The sequence below is a fragment of the Euprymna scolopes genome, chromosome 17 (assembly GCF_053919585.1).
Source record: "Euprymna scolopes isolate OS-2025 chromosome 17, ASM5391958v1, whole genome shotgun sequence".
In the NCBI taxonomy this organism is placed as follows: Eukaryota; Metazoa; Mollusca; class Cephalopoda; order Sepiida; family Sepiolidae; genus Euprymna; species Euprymna scolopes.
This window is the reverse complement of record NC_136498.1, coordinates 64,778,767-64,798,908: the sequence shown is the minus strand read 5'-3', so window position 1 is coordinate 64,798,908 and position 20,142 is coordinate 64,778,767. Positions and strand designations below refer to the sequence as shown.

At 31.6% G+C, this 20,142-nt stretch overlaps 1 protein-coding gene across 1 annotated transcript in view; it reads right to left on the bottom strand.

Annotated features, from left to right (window-relative positions):
- Positions 1–7,155: 7,155 nt before the first annotated feature.
- The window catches only part of LOC145296763 (UDP-N-acetylglucosamine transferase subunit ALG14-like), a 50,208-nt gene continuing 37,221 nt past the window's right edge, over positions 7,156–20,142 (bottom strand). The window contains exons 3-5 of the mRNA XM_080142815.1: positions 18,424–18,546; positions 15,989–16,048; positions 7,156–8,737 (exon numbers count right to left, since the gene is read on the bottom strand). Coding sequence (XP_079998941.1) covers positions 8,567–8,737; positions 15,989–16,048; positions 18,424–18,546 — 354 coding nt within the window. The 3' untranslated portion in view covers positions 7,156–8,566. The remainder of the gene's footprint in view (positions 8,738–15,988; positions 16,049–18,423; positions 18,547–20,142) is intronic.

The window sequence follows — 20,142 nt, the reverse complement described above, 5'->3', positions numbered from 1 at the left end:
GCAAACATTGTTAAATGTGCCCAGAAATGCATAGATGCCAACGGGGAGCATTTCCAGCATCTTTTACAACGCTACAGGATATAACACTGTAGGATTGGACAATGCTGCGGCTAATTTCAACAATAAAAGAATGTTCCTCCTCTCTACTACATTTTCTGGGCTACTTTTAAGTGGGCCACCCTGTATATTTATAATCTTATCAGCTTAATATTTCATTTTATTTACTTGATTACTACTATTTTATTCATTTAATTTAATTATTTTGAAATAAAAATCCAAGATATATAACTCTGCACTTTGATTGTCTAATTGATGATTAAACAGTTTGTCAAGATGACAATCTTTTTAAAAAATGAATAAAGACGTGTTTAATGGAACCTGGATTTTTATTGTTCATTTATAATCTGGAGTTAAAGAAAAAATTAAAATCCATTCAACTTTAATCTTGAAAGTTTGACAATAATGAATTATGATTCTTGTCCAGAATTTCATCATTTAAAAAATTTTTTTAAAAATAAAGAAAAATCAGTATAATGTATGTACCTGTGATGAAACGAAAATATCACATTCTAAATGTCATGTAAATTGATCAAGGTAGTTTTACTTTTCAATAAGAAAATCCAATTTTATGAATACTGAAGAAATGACTGTCTCACCTGCCATTTTGAAAGAAAAAAAAAGAGAGATAACTCAATTCAAAACTTGCAAGATTCATGTTGTAATGTCTATGAATTTCCATTTAATCATTTAAAATTGATTTTCTTTTTTAAAAAAGTAAAAACAACTTGATCAATTTATGTGATTTCGGGAGAATGATATTTTTGTTTTGCAATGCAATGCACATCATGCTGATTTTTTTATTTTTATAATATGGGGGAATTCTGTACAAGAACTTGATATATTATTGATGATGCCACTATTCCAAACTGTTCACAATTACTTGTTTATTCACATATTACACAGGCTTCATCTTTTAACAAAAAAGACTATGCAGAGAGACTCTGAATTTTAGACATAACCAAGACTCAGAGATTTAAACAATATATTTAGAGAATTTATTTATCTTATTGTATGAATCAAAATTCTTTGATTGTATTTCTTTTTAACAAAAATTTGGAAAATCTAATAAGCTCAACATGAAACCATACCTTGGTTGACACCTGATTATATAAAATATATCTATCTCCTATTATATAAAAGGAACTTTGTGTGTGTGTGTGTGTGTGTGTGTGTGTGTGTGTGTGTGTGTGTGTGTGTGCGAGCTCATTCCATATGGACTCCTAAACAGTTGGGTTGTTATTCAAGCAATTTGAGATTCCTTTATCAAGAATAACAAGAAGCAATGGATTATTTATTTATTTTATTTATTTATTTATTTTTTTTTTTTGCTAAAGATCAAGTTTTTTTTCCAGACGTGAATAACAGATTAACATTTGAGAGATATTTACTTTTTATTGTCATTTGAGGGTGGGGGCAAACATTTAGTAATAAAAAAACAACAAGTTATAAAAAAACATGATTTTTAAAAATGTAAACTTTTTTTTTTTTTTAACTTAGATGAACATTTTCTTTTTATTATTTAAAAAAGAGTAGGAGTCAAGACTAAGTCTGGAAAAAAAAACTTGTTTATTTTTTACAAAGACCTTTAGTGAAAAAAAAAAACCAAATCAGTAGGAGCAGTTGTTGTGCTGTAACACACATTTGTCATAACTTAATTGGTAACATAGTAAAACTGACAAATTAACTTTTGAATTTGCTTCTTTTTTTTTGTGGTCTTTTAAAACATCAGAAGCATCTGCCATCTAATACATAAAGTATCGAATATTTATAGATTTTACTATTCTAAACAGACTTTTGACTGTTGACCATCTATTAAAATTTAGTTGTCATTTATTTGAGAAAATGAATACAACTAAATATAGCAAAACATTAATATCAACCAAAATGTTAAAATAGTGAGAGTTTGTGCTATTGTTGTCTAATACAGAGGCAAGCAAGATGGCCAACACCCGTAATAGTTGTATGTAGTCCGTAAAGTACATGTACAAAAAAAACAAACAAAAACAAATGAAAAATAAATAAATGAATAAGCATACTTGTTTTATTAAAATGCTTTCTTTTTTTTTTTATAACTACTGGTACATAGAAGTCAAAAACTACTCTATTTAAAAATATAAGCTTATTTGTTTTTAATGGCGGTGGGAGTTTATAGAATATGTTAAACAATAACTGGTCTACAATTATTATTTATTTTTGGTGGTGGTGGTGATAGTGTGGAGAGAAGAAAAAAAAGAAGACATATGAGTTTATGAATGACCTAAGAACATTTCATTTATGAATGGCAGAAAAAAAACAAAAACATCTACAGCATTTACTTTCAAGCATTTATTTATTTTTCAAGCATTTATTTATTTTTCAAGCATTTATTTATGGGAAAAGAAAAGATTTTCATGTTATGAATGGTGTAAAATATATGTAAAAAACAAAACAAAAAATCTTTTATATGATGTGGTCAAAAAATGTGTAAAAAGAAAGAAAGACTTTCATATGTCATGAATGGCAAAAAAAAGAAAAAAAGAAAGACTTTTATATGTTATGGATAGCCCAAATAATATAACTTTTCTCCATTTTTTTCTGAGCTATGTCTACATACATGCAACCGGTCTGTGAATAAATTACAAATATGTATCTAGAATCGTACACTTTTCTCCGGCTATAACAGATTTGACTGCTCCACCAAGACAAGCGTTACCAAGAAAAAAAAAATTGTGAGTATTAATAAGCCAGTAGCATAAAATTTTTATGTTCTATATAAATTTTCACTTAAAAACAAAACAAACAAAAAAAGTCTTAAAGGGGAAGTAACTCGTTGTTCTTAAATTGTCTCCTTTAAATAAAACCGCATTTTGGAAAGCAGTTATGTACACCTGGGTTTGAGCCAATCGATAATGGAAATATTCAATGGACGCTCATTTAGCAATAGACAATTAAATACATCCTCATTTCGTCATTTCGTTTTCAGTTGTATTTATAAAAATAAATAATTATTATTGATCTTCACAGAATCGTTTTCATCTAAAGTATTTCTTCATATTTGTGATTTACCACTCAAAATGTCACTTCAGTTTATATGATGCAGTATAATAAAAACATTCTCAAGATAACTAGATGCTTCTGCAGAAGGGTGAATTTTGAAATAAACGCATTTTAGGTGAAAAAATTACATAGTTAAGGGTCATGCTGAAATTAGCATAATTTCCAAAAAATGATAGAGTAGAAAAATAATTACAATTAAGAATAGAATTTAATCGAATTATCATGTCTTACCGGAGGTTTAGAAATATCAAAGTTGAAAGTTTTTAAAATTTCGTTATTTATGAGAAACTGATTTATCTCCCTTGCTCTACTTGAACTCTGCCATTGAAGAAAGATGAAAAAATCTCCAATCACTAGGATCAACAATTTGTGTTTAAAAATAGATCTAGCACATTTTTTACTGTATCATTTTGCTTCTTTTTGTTTTTGTTTTTTGTGAATTTATACTAATTTTGTAATATTTTAGATTTATGCTAATTTCAAGATTGTTGGAAATATTCTTAACAAGATTTTTTATACAATTTGCAAAAGTGACTTGATGCCAATTGCCCACTATTACTTGAGGAGAGGCTATATATAAACACTAAAAAAAAGAACCTTCGACGAGCAGAGTTAAAAAAACAAAAAAGAATTTACTGGAAGGACAAGTGGAGCTCAAAAAGAATTTACTGAAAGGAATGAAAACACTTCTCTCCACCTAATTTTCTTCAACAGAAAACAACATTCTCCAGGACAACCGTTTTGGAAACTATCAAACTTCAAACTGAAATAAGTCTTACCTTTTTTTTGTATTTGTAATTATGATTGAATATAATTTGTTTTTGAATGCAATAACTTGTTGGTTTTTAATTGCCTTCGTCCAAAAAACGGAACGGAAGGTTGTCTGCTACAAAAGATCATTCTTTTCTATAAACAAAAAAAAGTGTTAGAAATCACTCAAGAAAATTTCTAATAACATATGTAAGCATGTAATGGTGTTTTAACCTGAAATGCGTATGTTTAAAAATTTATTTATTCTGTTCAAAATTTATTTATTCTGGTCAAAATTTATTTATTCTGTTCAAAATTTATCTATTCTGTTCAAGATTTATCTATTCTGGTCAAAATTTACTTATTCTGATCAAAATTTACTTATTCTGGTCAAAATTTATTTATTCTGTTCAAAATTTACTTATTCTGGTCAAAATTTATTTATTCTGGTCAAAATTTATTTATTCTGGTCAAAATTTACTTATTCTGGTCAAAATTTACTTATTCTGGTCAAAATTTATTTATTCTGGTCAAAATTTATTTATTCTGGTCAAAATTTATCTATTCTGGTCAAAATTTATTTATTCTGTTCAAAATTTACTTATTCTGGTCAAAATTTATTTATTCTGGTCAAAATTTACTTATTCTGGTCAAAATTTATTTATTCTGGTCAAACTTTACTTATTCTGGTCAAAATTTATTTATTCTGGTCAAAATTTATCTATTCTGGTCAAAATTTATCTATTCTGGTCAAAATTTATCTATTCTGGTCAAAATTTACTTATTCTGATCAAAATTTATTTATTCTGGTCAAACTTTACTTATTCTGTTCAAAATTTATTTATTCTGGTCAAAATTTATTTATTCTGGTCAAAATTTATTTATTCTGGTCAAAATTTATCTATTCTGGTCAAAATTTACTTATTCTGGTCAAAACTTATTTATTCTGTTCAAAATTTACTTATTCTGGTCAAAATTTACTTATTCTGGTCAAAATTTATTTATTCTGATCAAAATTTACTTATTCTGGTCAAAATTTACTTATTCTGGTCAAAATTTACTTATTCTGGTCAAAATTTATTTATTCTGTTCAAAATTTACTTATTCTGGTCAAAATTTACTTATTCTGGTCAAAATTTATTTATTCTGGTCAAAATTTACTTATTCTGGTCAAAATTTATTTATTCTGGTCAAAATTTATCTATTCTGGTCAAGATTTACTTATTCTGGTCAAAATTTATTTATTCTGGTCAAACTTTACTTATTCTGTTCAAAATTTATTGATTCTGGTCAAAATTTATTGATTCTGGTCAAAATTTATTTATTCTGTTCAAAATTTATTTATTCTGTTCAAAATTTATTTATTCTGGTCAAAATTTATTTATTCTGGTCAAAATTTATTTATTCTGGTCAAAATTTATTTATTCTGGTCAAAATTTATTTATTCTGGTCAAAATTTATTTATTCTGGTCAAAATTTATTTATTCTGGTCAAAATTTATTTATTCTGGTCAAACTTTACTTATTCTGGTCAAAATTTATTTATTCTGGTCAAAATTTACTTATTCTGGTCAAAATTTATCTATTCTGGTCAAAATTTACTTATTCTGGTCAAAATTTATTTATTCTGGTCAAACTTTACTTATTCTGGTCAAAATTTATTCATTCTGGTCAAGTACAGATAACTGTTTTACTTTTTGAACATTTTGTTTTTTTTCTTTAATTTTCCATTTAAAAAATTGCTAATTCTTTCATAAAGTATTAAAGGTGGAAACTTGTTAAAATCATGTTATATTTATGAGAAATTGACTTATCTCTCTTTCCTCAAAATCTGCGATTGAAATAAATGAAAAAAAAAAAATTTTTTTAATCACTTAAATTTAAGCCTACAATTTTTTTCTGAAAAACCGATCTCGCACATCTACAGGATCATTCTTCATAATTTTTTTTTAATTTACACTAATTCCGACACAACTCATCGTAAGTAAAAGTAAGTAATCTTTTCATCTGAAATGTTTCAAAATTCATTTATTCTGTGCAACCACATATAAGTGTTCTAAATGTATAAATTCTTTTCTTTAATTTTCCATTAAAAAAAGTTCTAAATTCTTTCATATATCATCCTTTTTTGGAAAAGTTATGTAAAAAATAGTTTGCTTTTTTTGTTCAATTTTACTATAGGGACTATTGGAATGTTAGGAGTTTCATTTATGATTTACCTACATTTCAGATAAAAATCGATTTTTGATCTGTAATGATAATTTTGTCTGACAATAAAACAAACTTATCTTTTAATTAACCGTTTCCTTCTTGAAATTACTAGATTGTTAAAAAGTTTTCTCCTTTTCATTATGTTAAAACTTGTGTGTAAAAACAATATTCTTTTTCCTATGTGATAAAACTTTAAAAGTAAAAATTTGTTTGCTGCATGATAAAAAAAATCATAAACAATCAATTTCATATAAAAGTGTGTGAAAACAAGCAAAGTACATACAACAGTGTCTATAGTAAAATTAATATAATTTTTTGTAGCATTGCTTTAAGATAACTGTTTTCCATAATTATTTAATTATTGAAAAATGATATATTATTTTTAATTTTATTTTAGTGTAATAGTAATTCTGATCAATTTTAGTATTAATTTAATTATATATATATATATATATATATATATATAAGTATGTTGTAGTTCGCCTGAAGCATTGTTTATCCGATAAAAAGTGTGTTTAAAGGTTTGTCAATGCAGCAATTATTCAGTCATTGAAATGGATAAATAAATAATGATAAATAATTCAAAAGGCACAATAGTTCCTAATAAATATTTATTTACCTGACTGTAGATGGTATATTCCTCAAATATTTTTTGGGAGCAACCCCCATTTTCAAGAGGTAACAAATGTACATCAACTCTCTATGCTGCCATTTTCGGTTTGATTTAAATTAGCCGTTATACTTTTTTTTATTTTGATTTGAAACTATTTTTTTACTGTTTAAAATTGTTAATTGTTCAGTGGAGGTAATTCTGTTATCTTTTTAATTTTCTAATCTAAGGGACGTAACTCTTAACGCCGTCCAAGGGAAGTAATAAATCTGTTTGCGTCTTTACAAGACAAATGTTTGAAAATTACATTAATTGTTTATGGAAGGAATTCTGTTAAACTTCTTTTTTTTTTTTTCTTATTTATTAAATTTAAGGGAACTAACCTGTAACTTGTCCAAGGAAAGTAATTAATCCGCATGTGTCTTTATAAAGGAAAATATTGGATATCTCTGCTTTATTATTCATTTTTGGTTTTAATTTTTCTATCAATTTCAGTTTTTTTAATCACAGGTTTCCTTGATTTCTTTCAGTTGCTAAAAGACTAGAAATTAAAACTTCATAATACAAGAGACAAAAAAAGGTGAGTTTTAATGTAAAATGATCTCTTCTAGCTTTTTAGGGCAGAACCAAACAAATTTTTTTTTTTTTGTTATAGAAGAAATCTCTGCAGGTTATTATACTTTTTTTAAGGAAGGAGACGGGGGGGGTCATTCTGAAAAGTTGGAAAAAAATTATTTACCCTACCATTAACCTTAGGTGAGAAAAACACTCTCTCTGACTACCACTAACTCTAAATCCAAATTATGCACCCAACCCCTACTAAACTTTTTCTAACTTTACAACTAACCCTAAGTTCGAGTGGCAAGCTCTCAAAAAAAAGATATTTTAAAACCATAGGTCTAAAAAACAAATAAAACAAAATAAAAATCAGACACTATAAAAAGGCACAGAATTTCTTTCCTATGCTAGAACGGCTTAGAAATTGACGTACATTTTACATTAATTTGTATGCGCAATATATCCCTTACTTCAAGTTTTAAAATTCTTGGTTGTTGTTTTCTTCTTCCGTCAAACTGTTTCAGAATGTTCTTACAAAAATCAGCTTTTTTGAGGGAGTTGGGGGTGAGGTGATTTAACAAAAAGCATTAAACGTTTTTTTTTTTTTTTTTTTTTTTTTTTTTTCATACTGAAAGTATTAACAAATATATTTTAACTTTTGTTTTCAAATTTATAAAATTCTATTTAAATTAGCTTTTTGTTTAACAAGAAAGTTAAAAGATTTGCGTTGTGTAATAAAATTGGAAAAACATTAAAAAATACATTCGGTCCAAGAAATAAACAAAAACATAAAATAACTAAGAAATAAGAAAAGAAAAAATAAACGGAGGAAGATCCCCCACCCAACAAAGCATATATGTGAGGACGGGGGAGGCTTTAAGTGATTTTGATTAAACAAAAGTCTTCTACCTCCTATTTCCATAATGAATCCGTTGAAGCAAGATGAGAAATAAAAAGAGGAAAAGAGAAAAAATATATAGAGAAATAAAATCAGGCTAACAGATGAAAAAAGAAAAAGATGTAATCAGACCAAATGGTGAAAAAAAACAAAAAAACATGGATGTCGGAAAAAAAAAACAGTCTTATATACAAAAAAAAAAAAAAAGACGCAAGCAGTTATTTACTTTTTCTGAATTAAAAGAAAAAAAACAGAATTCCACCTTTTCTAGATCAGAAAAAACAAAAAAAAAAGCTGAAAAGTGTAATCCCTGATATTAAGATGAAGCCAGTTGCTTAGAGCATTAAATAGGTTGCTGCAAGTAAAAATGGTGTCTTTGCGGAAATTGCATTCTATTTGGAGTTTTTGTCAGGGTTGCGTTGCTGCAGTCATCCAGTGTAAACATTAGACGAGTCTGCCGATATACTCCACACCTGGGTATTTCTCTTTCAGCTGTGGCCATTGAACGAGTGTGTGGTCAATTATAGGGAGGAGAAGGCGAGCTGACAGGGACAACGTCTGAACTCGACACAAGCTTTCCACATAGACAATGTTAATATCCAGCAGAAAAAGATGCTAAAAGAAAAAAAAAGTAGAAGTAAAAATGTAAAAAAAAATGATATAAAGAGAAATAAATGGAGGGAGAGATGAAGGAAAAAGGAGAGGGAGAGACGGTGGGGGCGGGGCGGGAGACAGATAGAGAGAGAGATATAAAAAGACAGAGTGACAGAAAGAGAGAGATAGAAAAAGCATGCAATGCAAGTTAATTGAAAAACAAAAAACTAAATAAATAAATTTTGCATCTTATTCAAAAAATGTTTATTCATGAAACTTACCTTACAACGAATGTTTTTTTCTTGATTTAAATTTTATTTTTCTTAAAAGTTTCCTAAAAATTGCCCAATAATTATTCAAGGATATTGTTTTCATTTTTCGAGACATTTTTCATTGAGTTAGGTTCATACTAAAAGAAATAATATACAAGGGGCGTTTCAAAAGTAATGTTTCCGATTTTTTTTATTCTGACTGAATAGAACAGAAGAGATTGCTAATTGCATTGTTATGATGACTGAACTTACGCATTTATGACCTGAAAGTTTCATCTGTTGCAGATATTGTGAATGTATATCATTGCAGGTTTGGTCTGTCCAGCCGCAGCGCAGGGTACTGTTTAAGCATTGTGGCGGGGCAAGAACCATGAAATAAACTGTAGGCATCAGAAGCAACTGTTATATTCCAATAAGTAGACAACAGATCTAATCCAAGCAGATCATATACTCCAGAGGAAACAGAGTCACGGCAGGGAATATGTAGTATATATCTGATGGCATGATGCTGTAGATGCTCAAGAGAATCAGAGAACACTTTACCAACTCTGGCGAACACTATAGATCCGTATTCCAAGTAGGAACAAATCATTGCCTTGTAAAGCCTACTCAGCAAATGCCATTCTTGAGGAATTTGGTAGCTGTACTGTCCGAGAAGGTCGATAAAGGAAGCTGCAGGTTTTTTATGATCCGAACATTGAGGGAAAAAATTTTGACACAGTGTAGTGTGAAAAAAAAAAAAAAAATATCGGTGACATGATAATTGATAGAACACACAAACTTATTAGGAGGAGCTAATATTGGCTAGAGTTGTATGGAAAGATAGCCAACCAGCGACATGTGTGACCTGCAAAGCACAGAAATGAACATAGATAATGTCTCCACTAATGGGTTGGTTGGTTGTTTTTGTTTTACGGCATATCAACCCTTTTCGGGTTATTTAATGCCGAATCTAAAGATTTTGAAGAAAATTTTTTTAATAGAATATATTTGTTGTTTTCAAGTCAGTTTCTATTTAACCCATAGTTGGGACCTTAACAGGTATTATCACTCCGGGTCAGAGTGGACCTGGGGGGCAATGGCAATTAAAGGGTGGCTCCACACTCCCCAAAGCCAGCAAGCTGGGGCCTCACCACTGGATATAGTTTAAGGTCATATCCAGGACCATCCATTAATGAAGATCAATGTTCCCAGCTATGGATTTCAGAAACTGAGATTGGATATTTCTTGACTGCTTGAAGTAACCAGTACATCCAGAGTTTTGTAACCTCGTTCATGAACTGGACGGAGGCTTTTGCAGTGTCAAAGAGGAAGGCACAAACCATGTCAGATGTAATACAGAGAAAAATTGGCTGTAGTGAAGTTCATAATAAGCAAGACCTTGAAATTTGTGCCGTTTGATAGAGATATTGTCCTATCCATAGACAATTGTTGAGGCTTCAATATAAGTATATGAGGGAGGAATATTACCAGGAAATATTAGAACAGCCGCACAGGATTTTTATTTAAGTTAGACAAAGGGCCAGGAGAGACCAGAAGGGGAAAAATGAGAGGTTTAATAAGAATTAGGATGGGAGGGGGAGGGGGTAAATATTCAATCATCAATTATAAACTACCCATAAGAGAAAGCAAGTTGGATCAAAGATGGTCCCTTTTACCGAATAGTAGAACAAATGGGTTCAATATCGTTTGTGACGAGGGACCAAGTGTCAGGAAAGGTCAAGCCAATGCATGCTGGGAACTTGAAGCTTTGTTCATAGAATCTACATTTAAACACAGATAAAGAGTGGGGGAGATTATTGATAGCGGTTTCAGCTAGACGAGTGTTTTTCATGTAAGTCAGGCAAGGGGGGGGGAATATATATTCGAGTTCAGACAAGTACTTGTCATGAAAATAACGATAAAGCAGAGAGAGGCTCACAGCATTTCTTTTGTGGCAAAGAGGTTGCAGGGAAGAGAAAAGAGCATCCCCCACTAGATTACAAAGTCTATTTTGAACTCTGTCAAGGCAGGATAAGCTGCTTTTAGCAGCTCTTGCCCAGATGTCGCAACAGTACTCCATCTTTGGACGTATTTGGCTCTTATCCAGGTAGAGAATTCCATCACCAGTGGGATATCTACTGGGGCGGTAGAATGATCCCCTTATTTTTCCAGCAGCCTTGGCAACGGATTTAATGTACGTGTTCCATCTCAGAACAGGAGTAAAGGTCAGATCTAGAAGCTTGTCAAAACATGGAACCTCCCCCAGCCAAGAGCCATTCATTTCAATTGATACCAGATGGGGATCAGAGCGTTGATGAGGGAACGATAGAAGTTTGGTTTTAGATGCATTAAAATTAACCAGCCACCTCTTTCCCCATTGCACCATGTGATCAAGATCAGAGGAGAGAAAATCAGAGAGAACTTGGTCATTTAGAGCCTTTGAAGTGTTACCATAGATGGTAGCATCGTCAGCATAAATGTCTACGAATGATCTTAGGATGTGATTTGTGAGATCATTGATGTAGATCAGGAATAGAGTTGGGCCCAGGATGGACTCCTGAGGGACTCCAGCATTAATACTGTCAGCTTCTGATTTCTGCCCATCAACTACTACTTTTATGAATCTATCGGAGAGAAATTTAATAATTGAAAAGACATTTCCAGCTATACGGTAGCTGAAGACTTTTATGCCAAATCCTATCAAATGCCTTTGATATGTCAAGGGTAATTGCCCTAGAAAGGAAGCCTTTGTCAAGAGATTCGCTAATCCTATAAAATATAACTGTTAGCACATCTGTTGTAGATCTAGCATTTCTCTCTATTTTATTGGTGGTATTAATCCAAGGGGTCGGTCTCTTGTGGAGAGAGAGAAAGGTACATGTCTGATGTTGTTGACGGTTGCTATAAAGTTTGAATCGATATGGAGTGCGCGAATCTTGAATAAAGAAACTTTGTCACATCTTTGAAAACATTATTTCACAAGTTTAATTTGAAAATTTAGCAACCCGAATAATGTTAGGTAATTTTTTTTTAAATGATTAAAATCATTTTTCTTGTACCTTTCAAGGTTGTGAGCAATTTCCTCTATTTTTAATTTGTACTAATCACATAACCTACATTGATAGACTTTACAGCGACCATCCACAACATCAAGCATGTACCTATCTCTTTCCGTTAATATCTCTATCACCACTATTATATAAAAGTCACTTTGTGTGTGCGTATGAGTTCTTCATAGGCTCCGAAACGGCTAAGCCTATCTTTTGCAAATTTCACACAAAACTTATTTACATGGAAATTCATCTGATAAGTATCGAAAATCAAAGAAATCCGATCTTAAAAATAGATTTTTTCTCTTATGAATAAAACGAACAAGTGAAGCATGCATGGTCCCCCGTGAATGCATAGTGAACAAGGCATAAAAAAAATGACTAAGTTCAGCGTTTTCACTCCCCCACCCCCCATATTTAGCCTAAAAGTTCCCAGGGCACATCAAATCCTGGTGAAAATGAACAAACGGTGCAGTTTTAGGCCTTAACATATGTAAATTTGAGTTCTGCACTATGCAAAAAGAGAAATGACTATGTCCATCATTTGCCCCCTCCCCCATTTAGCCCCAAAAGTCCCCAAGGCTTTAACATATTTAAATTTTAATTCAGTATCATGCAAAACTGCTAAATAGACATACAGAGAAAATTTTGGACAAATATGGTAAAATAGTCCCCAAAATGGAGTGTTTTTATTAGCTCTAAAAGAGCCCCTGGAGCACACCCAAGAGTTATCACGAATTATAGACAAACAAAATTATATAGAAATCAGTTAGTTACAACTTTTCAGAAGATTTGATAAAAATCCAAGGCATCAAAGTTTTTTTAATAAGCACAAAAGTGTCAATTTTAGCCATTTTAACACGAAAGGCACCCCCGGGGAGCAGGCAACCGGAGCTTTCCCGGAAAATCTGTTCTGTTACTTTTTTATTTATATCATGTTTAATGTTTGTGCAAAATTTCAAAAAATTCCAAGACGTAGTTATTGAGAAAAGTGTGGACAGATGAACGGACAAGAATGAATTTACAGGTCCACCCCCTCTTTTGTCAGAGAGGGGGGGGGGGGGATTTATAGGAGTATAGATAAAGGGCAGATTTGGTAAGGCAACGAACTATAAATTAAAAAAGTGTCATTTTTGGCCATTTTAGGGCATTTTTGACCTCTTTTGGGCCCCCGGAGACACCGAATCCCAGTGTAAATGGATAACTGGTGCAGTCTCAGGCCTTAACACATATATTTGAGTTGACCACTGTGTAAAACCACTATATAGTCAGACATATCAAGTTTTTGTTGAGAAATATGAAAAAAGAGCCATAGAAAGGGTCGTTTTTAGCACTAAAAGTCTCCGGGAACGCAAACCAGAATTTTGCCAGGGTCACCCGTACTGGATTTATATTAAGAACAATGGCTCCAAATTTTGGCCAAGTTTCAGAAAAATCCAATGGATGGATCAAAAGTTATGGGGCAAAAGTGTCATTTTTGACCATTTTGAGGCATTTTTTACCTCTTTTGAGCCCCTGGGGATGCAACAGGAATTTTCACAAAAAATGTTTTTCCGGTGCACATCTTTTTAATCAAATACAATTTGTGGTAAAATTCCAGGAAAAACTAATGGACAGTTATCTAGCAATCGTCCGGACTAACGGACACATGGATGCCACTAAAAACATGGGTCCCTCTCCGATAAATCGGAGGAGCAATAATTTTCACAGGGAAATATATTATGTTACACTGGCAAGGGAGATAAAAGTCTCAGCAAATCATTTCTTCTTTAAAAAACAGATTTGTTGACATCTGAACATTTAGCTCGGTGGTAGAGCATTTGACTAAAAATAGAATGATCCTCTCTTCAAGCCAGGGTTTACCTCACCATTTTATTTTAATTTTTTCTTATTGATGAGTTCAATTTACAATAAAAGAGGTATCATTTGAAATCACCACAGATCATTTCTTTGTTTGCATATTTAAAAACTAAACCTAATTCAGAACTGACTTTTCCAGGACATCCATCGTTAAGTCCAAATATCAGCTGACGAGATATTGTAAACAGACGGAATTTGATGAACGACATTATTATTTATTTTTTTGCAAATTAGTCCATCAGGCAAATTATTTCTCATAATATATAATAATTGTTGTGGTCTGGTTCAAGGGGTCACAATTATAAGGTGTAAAAGTCCTAGGGTTCACTGCAAGTGGTTAAACTACAAGCGTACTCTGTTTGAAGGTAGAAATGTCTGGCATTATATAAGCTAGATGAATCCATATTGTCCATGGATATAGGGGTGTTAGCCACTCCAGTACAATAAATATAGCTTTGCGGTAGAGCATGCGGCTACAGACCGAATGTCCCCTGTTCAAGCCCGAGTGTACCTCACCATTTCATTTTAATTTTTTCTTATTAATGAGCTCAATTTACAATAAAAGAAGAGGTACCATTTAAAAATCGCTGCAAATCATGTCTTCGTTTGCATATTTTAAGATGAGACATTAATCAGAAGGGAATTTTCCAGGGCATTCACCGTCAAGCCCAAATATCAGCTGATGTGATATCATAAACAAACACAGATGGAATTTGATGAACGACATTATCATTTTTTTTTAATTTATTTTGCAAATCAGTCCACCGATCAAATAATTCCTTGCAATATCAATGCCTCCGTTCAGTCTTGAAAGACAAAGGAAACCCTTGTAGGGGCAGCTGCGTCTGTAATTGTCAGGCAAGGCTTGCACAATCTCTAACCACACCTCTCCCAAATTGGCACGGAGAAGTCCAGGTGACTGGAAATAATGCCGAGATAAGCGGAGAGCACAGACAGAACCTGGTCAGTACTAAATGGGTGACCATTTAGTACTGACCAGGTTCAACATTGCTTAACTTCAGTAACCTAGTAGGAACTCGTGTGTCAACGTGCCCTTGTAATATATAATAATCAATAGAGGATTGATAATATAGTGATACATATGTAATCTGCATAAATTAAAATATCATATTTAAGCGTATGGTACGACCGGGCAACACCAAATTGCCAACTAGTATATTAATAAAATGAAGAGAAATAAAAACACACTCTAAGCATTCTTCTATGAATAAGTTGTTTTAACAATGGAAGTTTAAGAAAAAAAAAAAAAAAAAAAAAAAAAAAACGGACATAAAATGATTTTAATCATTTCATAAAATGTTTTATAACATTCGTACGATTCGGATTGTTTAGGCATTTTTTTTCTCATCTTGAATTTCGATTGATGTAACTTTCGACCTTCTTCAGGTGTCAAACTCTGGAATCTGCACTGAATCTCGGACAGAACCCTTAATTTAACCCAATGGGGTAGCATGCTCTTGTTCTCTCAGTCATGAATGGGTAGAAGTCCCAAGTAATTCGTTATTGTATTTTTTAGTATTTAGTATCACCCACACTGAGGATCAGACCTTCAGCCTCCAGAAGGGTAACTTTTACAACAAAATTTTATCAAGTAATCTAGCCACTGTGCCACAGGTCCTTGCACAAGGATTCATGGCACAGTGGTTAGATTACTTGGTAAAATAAATTGTAAAAATGATATTTTCCTAAAGGTTCAATTCTCAGTGTGGGTGATCAAAAAGAAAGTACAATTGCAAATTACTTAGGACCTCTATCCAAGTCATGGCTGACAGAATAAGAGCATGCTACCTCCGGACAGTAAATAAAGGGTTCCGTTTGAAATTCCATTGAAATTCAAGAGTTTGATAACACCTGCAGAAGGTCAGAGGTTACATCAACGAAAACATTGTGAAAATAACACTCAAGATGAGGACATGAGTCTGAAGAATTCGAATAATATGAACAATCAATCCTCATAACATTTGATTTTCTAAATTTTCAAATTAAATTTATAAAATGTTTTCAAAGATGTGACCAAGTTTTTCTATCCATTCTTTTTTTTTATGTGCGTGTATGTTGATAGTGTCACCAACATTGTTTTTACTAACCTTCAAAAAGAGTCCAGCAAAACACAGTGGAATACAAGTGCCAGGACCATTGCATATAATCTATTAAGAAAAAGTAAAGATTAATCAAAAAAAAAAAAAAAAAAGAAAGAAAGAAATATGGGATTTTACAATAAAAACTATAAAAATATTTTTAATTTGTTTTTACTTTTCAAAAAACATTTTTCCTATCACAATCGAATATCAAAAATGTAAATTTTCATAATAATATTAAGAATAACGAACAGAAAAATATAGTTAGAATTCAAAAGAGTGAAGTAAAAAACAAAACAAAAAAATACACAGGTAAATTAATCATTTTACGTTGAGTAAACCAATGGTCAAAATCAAAAATTAATTTAATATATTTTTTTTTTTTACTTTTTCATCCCAAACAAAAAATATTGGCATTTGGAAGTCGAACAGCAAGATATCTGTCCATATAGCATACAAATGTTTGAAGGTTAATGCAATCAAGGAATCAGGAGACATGGAGGAAATTCCAAAGTTTGATAAAAAAAACTGTTAGAATTAGGTTTTTCTGCATCTAGGCACCTTAGTGAAGAGGTGGGATTTTGCTGCATGTACTCTATGTACATGTGTTCTGCTACTCTACGGCTCATCAGCATAGTTTGACGTGTACGCAAAATACTTTTTTTAAAAAGAAAATAAAAATAAAAATTAATATATATATTTATGTCCTAAAAATATGGGTGGTATTTCTTAGGGAAAACTAATTCTTTGATCTAGGTAAGAGATGCTAATATCGAATATTTCAGTATCGTTAAAAAAAAAAAAATCAACAACAATAACTTTGAAAGCGATAAAAAAATAGCAAATAATATTAGCAGGGCAGGGGTCCCGGGTCCATAGTGTAATGGTATACGCACTCGGCTATAGCACCTATGGTTCGAGGTTCGAGCTCTAATACAGTCAAACTATGCTGAGGAGTTGTAGAGCAGCGAAACACATGTACGTGGAGTACTGTTTTATGAAAAAGTAAAAATAAAACTAAATAATATATTTATTTATATGTTCGTTCTGAGACCACACACACACACACAAAAAGTTTTTTAAAAAATTGAATTTTATTTATTTATGGAAGGGACGCAACTTTGCCTTCTTCATTATCTCTGAGTGCTGTCCCTTGATAAGGATAAAGGTGAAATGAACAAAAAAAGAAAAAATTTAAAACGTAATCCTTTTTCAGTTGCCTCCCGAAGTTGTGGACCTGACCCAAAACCTGTAATAGTCTGCTTCACTGACAAGTTTGTTACTGCATATAAGATATATTGCTTCACAAATCCGTTCTTCCAGGTAGAAAGGTTTCTTTTTTGTTTTGTTTTTTTAGTTATTGCTTCCAGAGGGAACGCAGATTGCGGTTATTTTCATTGCGACTGTTGAGGGAATGTTTGCACATCTATAGTAAGGGTTCGAGGTTCATGATTCAGGGTAGACTCATCTGTCATATGTATACCAGAAAGAGAGCGAGGCTCAGCCTCTTATCTTTTGGTCTTAATCTTGCTCTCTTCTGAAACTGAACCGAGAGTTTTTTTTATAATCATTATGACAATCACATAACAGGCATTCATGAAGAAACAGTGTTGGTCTAAGGGGCGTAACTCTACGTTTACTAAAAGAATGTAGAAAAACAAAAAAAATTTAAATCGTTTTCATGTAAAATTCAGTTTTACGATTTCCGAAATTTCGTCCCAATAGTGTAGAAGCGCCACATTTTTTGCTTGAAATAAATAATTTTTTTTTCTTACATTTACCCGAATGTTCTTAGTAAAAGTAGAGTTACGTCCCTTAGACGTACAGGTCTTTCTTTATGACTAGACTGAGTGCCCGGCGTTGCCCGGGTGTTTGGAGGTGTATGTTGAGCAAAAAAAAAAAAAAAAAAGTGGTAGTATTCAGGCAGGCTCGAACCTGTGACACAAAGGCGGAAAAGAAAGTGAAACAAAATCCGACGTCTTATCCCTACTCCATGAAATCTGGAATGTTAAAATTAGGCAAAGTCAATCCAACCGATACGATAGCTTGCAAAAATGACTCGCGAAAAATCGACCCCCGCCTTAAAGAAAACTGCCTAGTTGAGGGTGCAGGAATTAACGTTTTTAGTCAATTTTTTCGATATTTGTCACCCAAGTGATCGAGCTTCAAGATGATACCAATCTCATGATAATCCGTCACCTCTGTCGAAAGTTTTAGGCAGTTATACAAACATACATACATACATACATACATACATTTAAACAAACAGGTGAGATTTATATTATAGATTAACGGATAACAATATACTAACTGTTAGAGAAGACACAAGGATAAGATTTTGTAAAGATGCTAAAAATAAAAGTTGGTGTTTGTTTCAAGGTAAAAAGAAAAAAAAAATATTGGACGATATTTAAAAAAAAAAAAAAAAAAAAAATTTTACTTACTACATTTGGCCGAATCTTGCAGACAAGTGGGAAGCAGTAAAGACATGCGTAAATTGTTGTTAATATGGAAGTGACGTACGACTGGCCAACGGAACGGCTGCGAGGAATCCGGTGAATTTTATACTGTAAAAACATTTTTTGCAAATATACAAATGACTATAATTATAAAAAAAAAATATTAGTATACAATTGTGAATTTTTTAGATGAGATGTGAATGCTTGTGTCATGTTGATTAATCAAACTATTATTCTCATTTTGGTGTTATTAGCACAATGTGGAAAAAAAGGGAGTAACCATTCCCCAATCTGGGATGATATCAAAATACTGGATACAGAAGAAAGATGGCAAATCAAAAACCTTAAAAGATGTAGCACACATGATAGAAAATAATAACATCCTATCATAGAACTAAACTACATTTGGACGTCCCCTAATCACAAAATCACAGAAAAAGAAAACATGACATATGCCCAGCCAAAAGGAGGTTAATTTCACTAAAACAAAACCCTTTTTTCCTTAGAGTTGCCTCCCCTTGCGTTGTGTTTTTTTTTTTTTCTTTTAAAACCAAAAATACGTATGAGTATCGATCCTGTTCCATAAAACAATTTTTTCACCATTATTAACAATTAGAAAAATTGAGTCATAGGAAAGCCTTTAAAAAATAAGATTGAACCTTCTTTATGATCTATCAACCCACCCTCAAACCCACAGTTCAAATTCTTGTAATGCTGTAAAGGTTGCAGATTACAGCAACCGAAATGTTATGCTAATAAAACCCAAGATGCAAATAATAATCGGATTAATAAACATAACACAAGCATATTGATATGTTGTTTGTAATAGTCAATTAAATTCGTGGAAAGAAAATATTGAAACATTTTTGCAAGACACCCCATTTTAGTTGGAACCTAAAACGCTCAATTTAATAAAAATGATGTACATGATATATTTTTAAAAAATTACATTTATTTGTATTTTAAATATTAAAAACAGTGAAGAAGAACTAACACTTCCAGCAGAGACTGTCTTCCCAATAGTGCTTAAAAAAAAACTTTAAAAAAAAAAACAAAAAAACCAAGGATCGGCAACAAAACTGGGAAAATAATAATAATAAAAAAATGGTTATTAAAATAAAATATGAAACATCTATTTTCTTTGATGTTTAATGGACGAAAAATCCAAAATTAACAAAATAAACAAAAGATTCACATTGTATGGCTTCTGACAGCTATAGTTTAATATTCAACTATCAACAATGCTTGAAAAAATAAAAACAATCTCTAATTTCATCAAATCTATTTCTATTTTGTAAAATGTGGCCATCTTCTAAATGAATAAATGCAAGTCACTTTTCCCCATAATTATAAGCATACAACAATGTTTTGAAATACTGTATATATAGTAGTGTTGGGACGATTAATTAGAATCAGGAATCGGAAAAAATCGAAACTTTTAGGGGTATCAGCAGGTGTAAAGTACTGGGGCTGCTGTATTGCCATTTGGTTAATGGATTCTGGACCATGCAGTAGTTTCTGGAGGGGCCTCTCGATGCCATACTAGTGGGTAATTGTTACGGCTTTACCTTATTATGTGCTAAAAAAAAAAAAAAAAAGATTCCGTCTTTCTCTCTCTTACTTTCCCTCTCTGTCCTACTCTAACCAAGTCTGTCGACCTGTTCCACAAACCCCAAAAACTCTCAACATGAAATATCTCAAAAA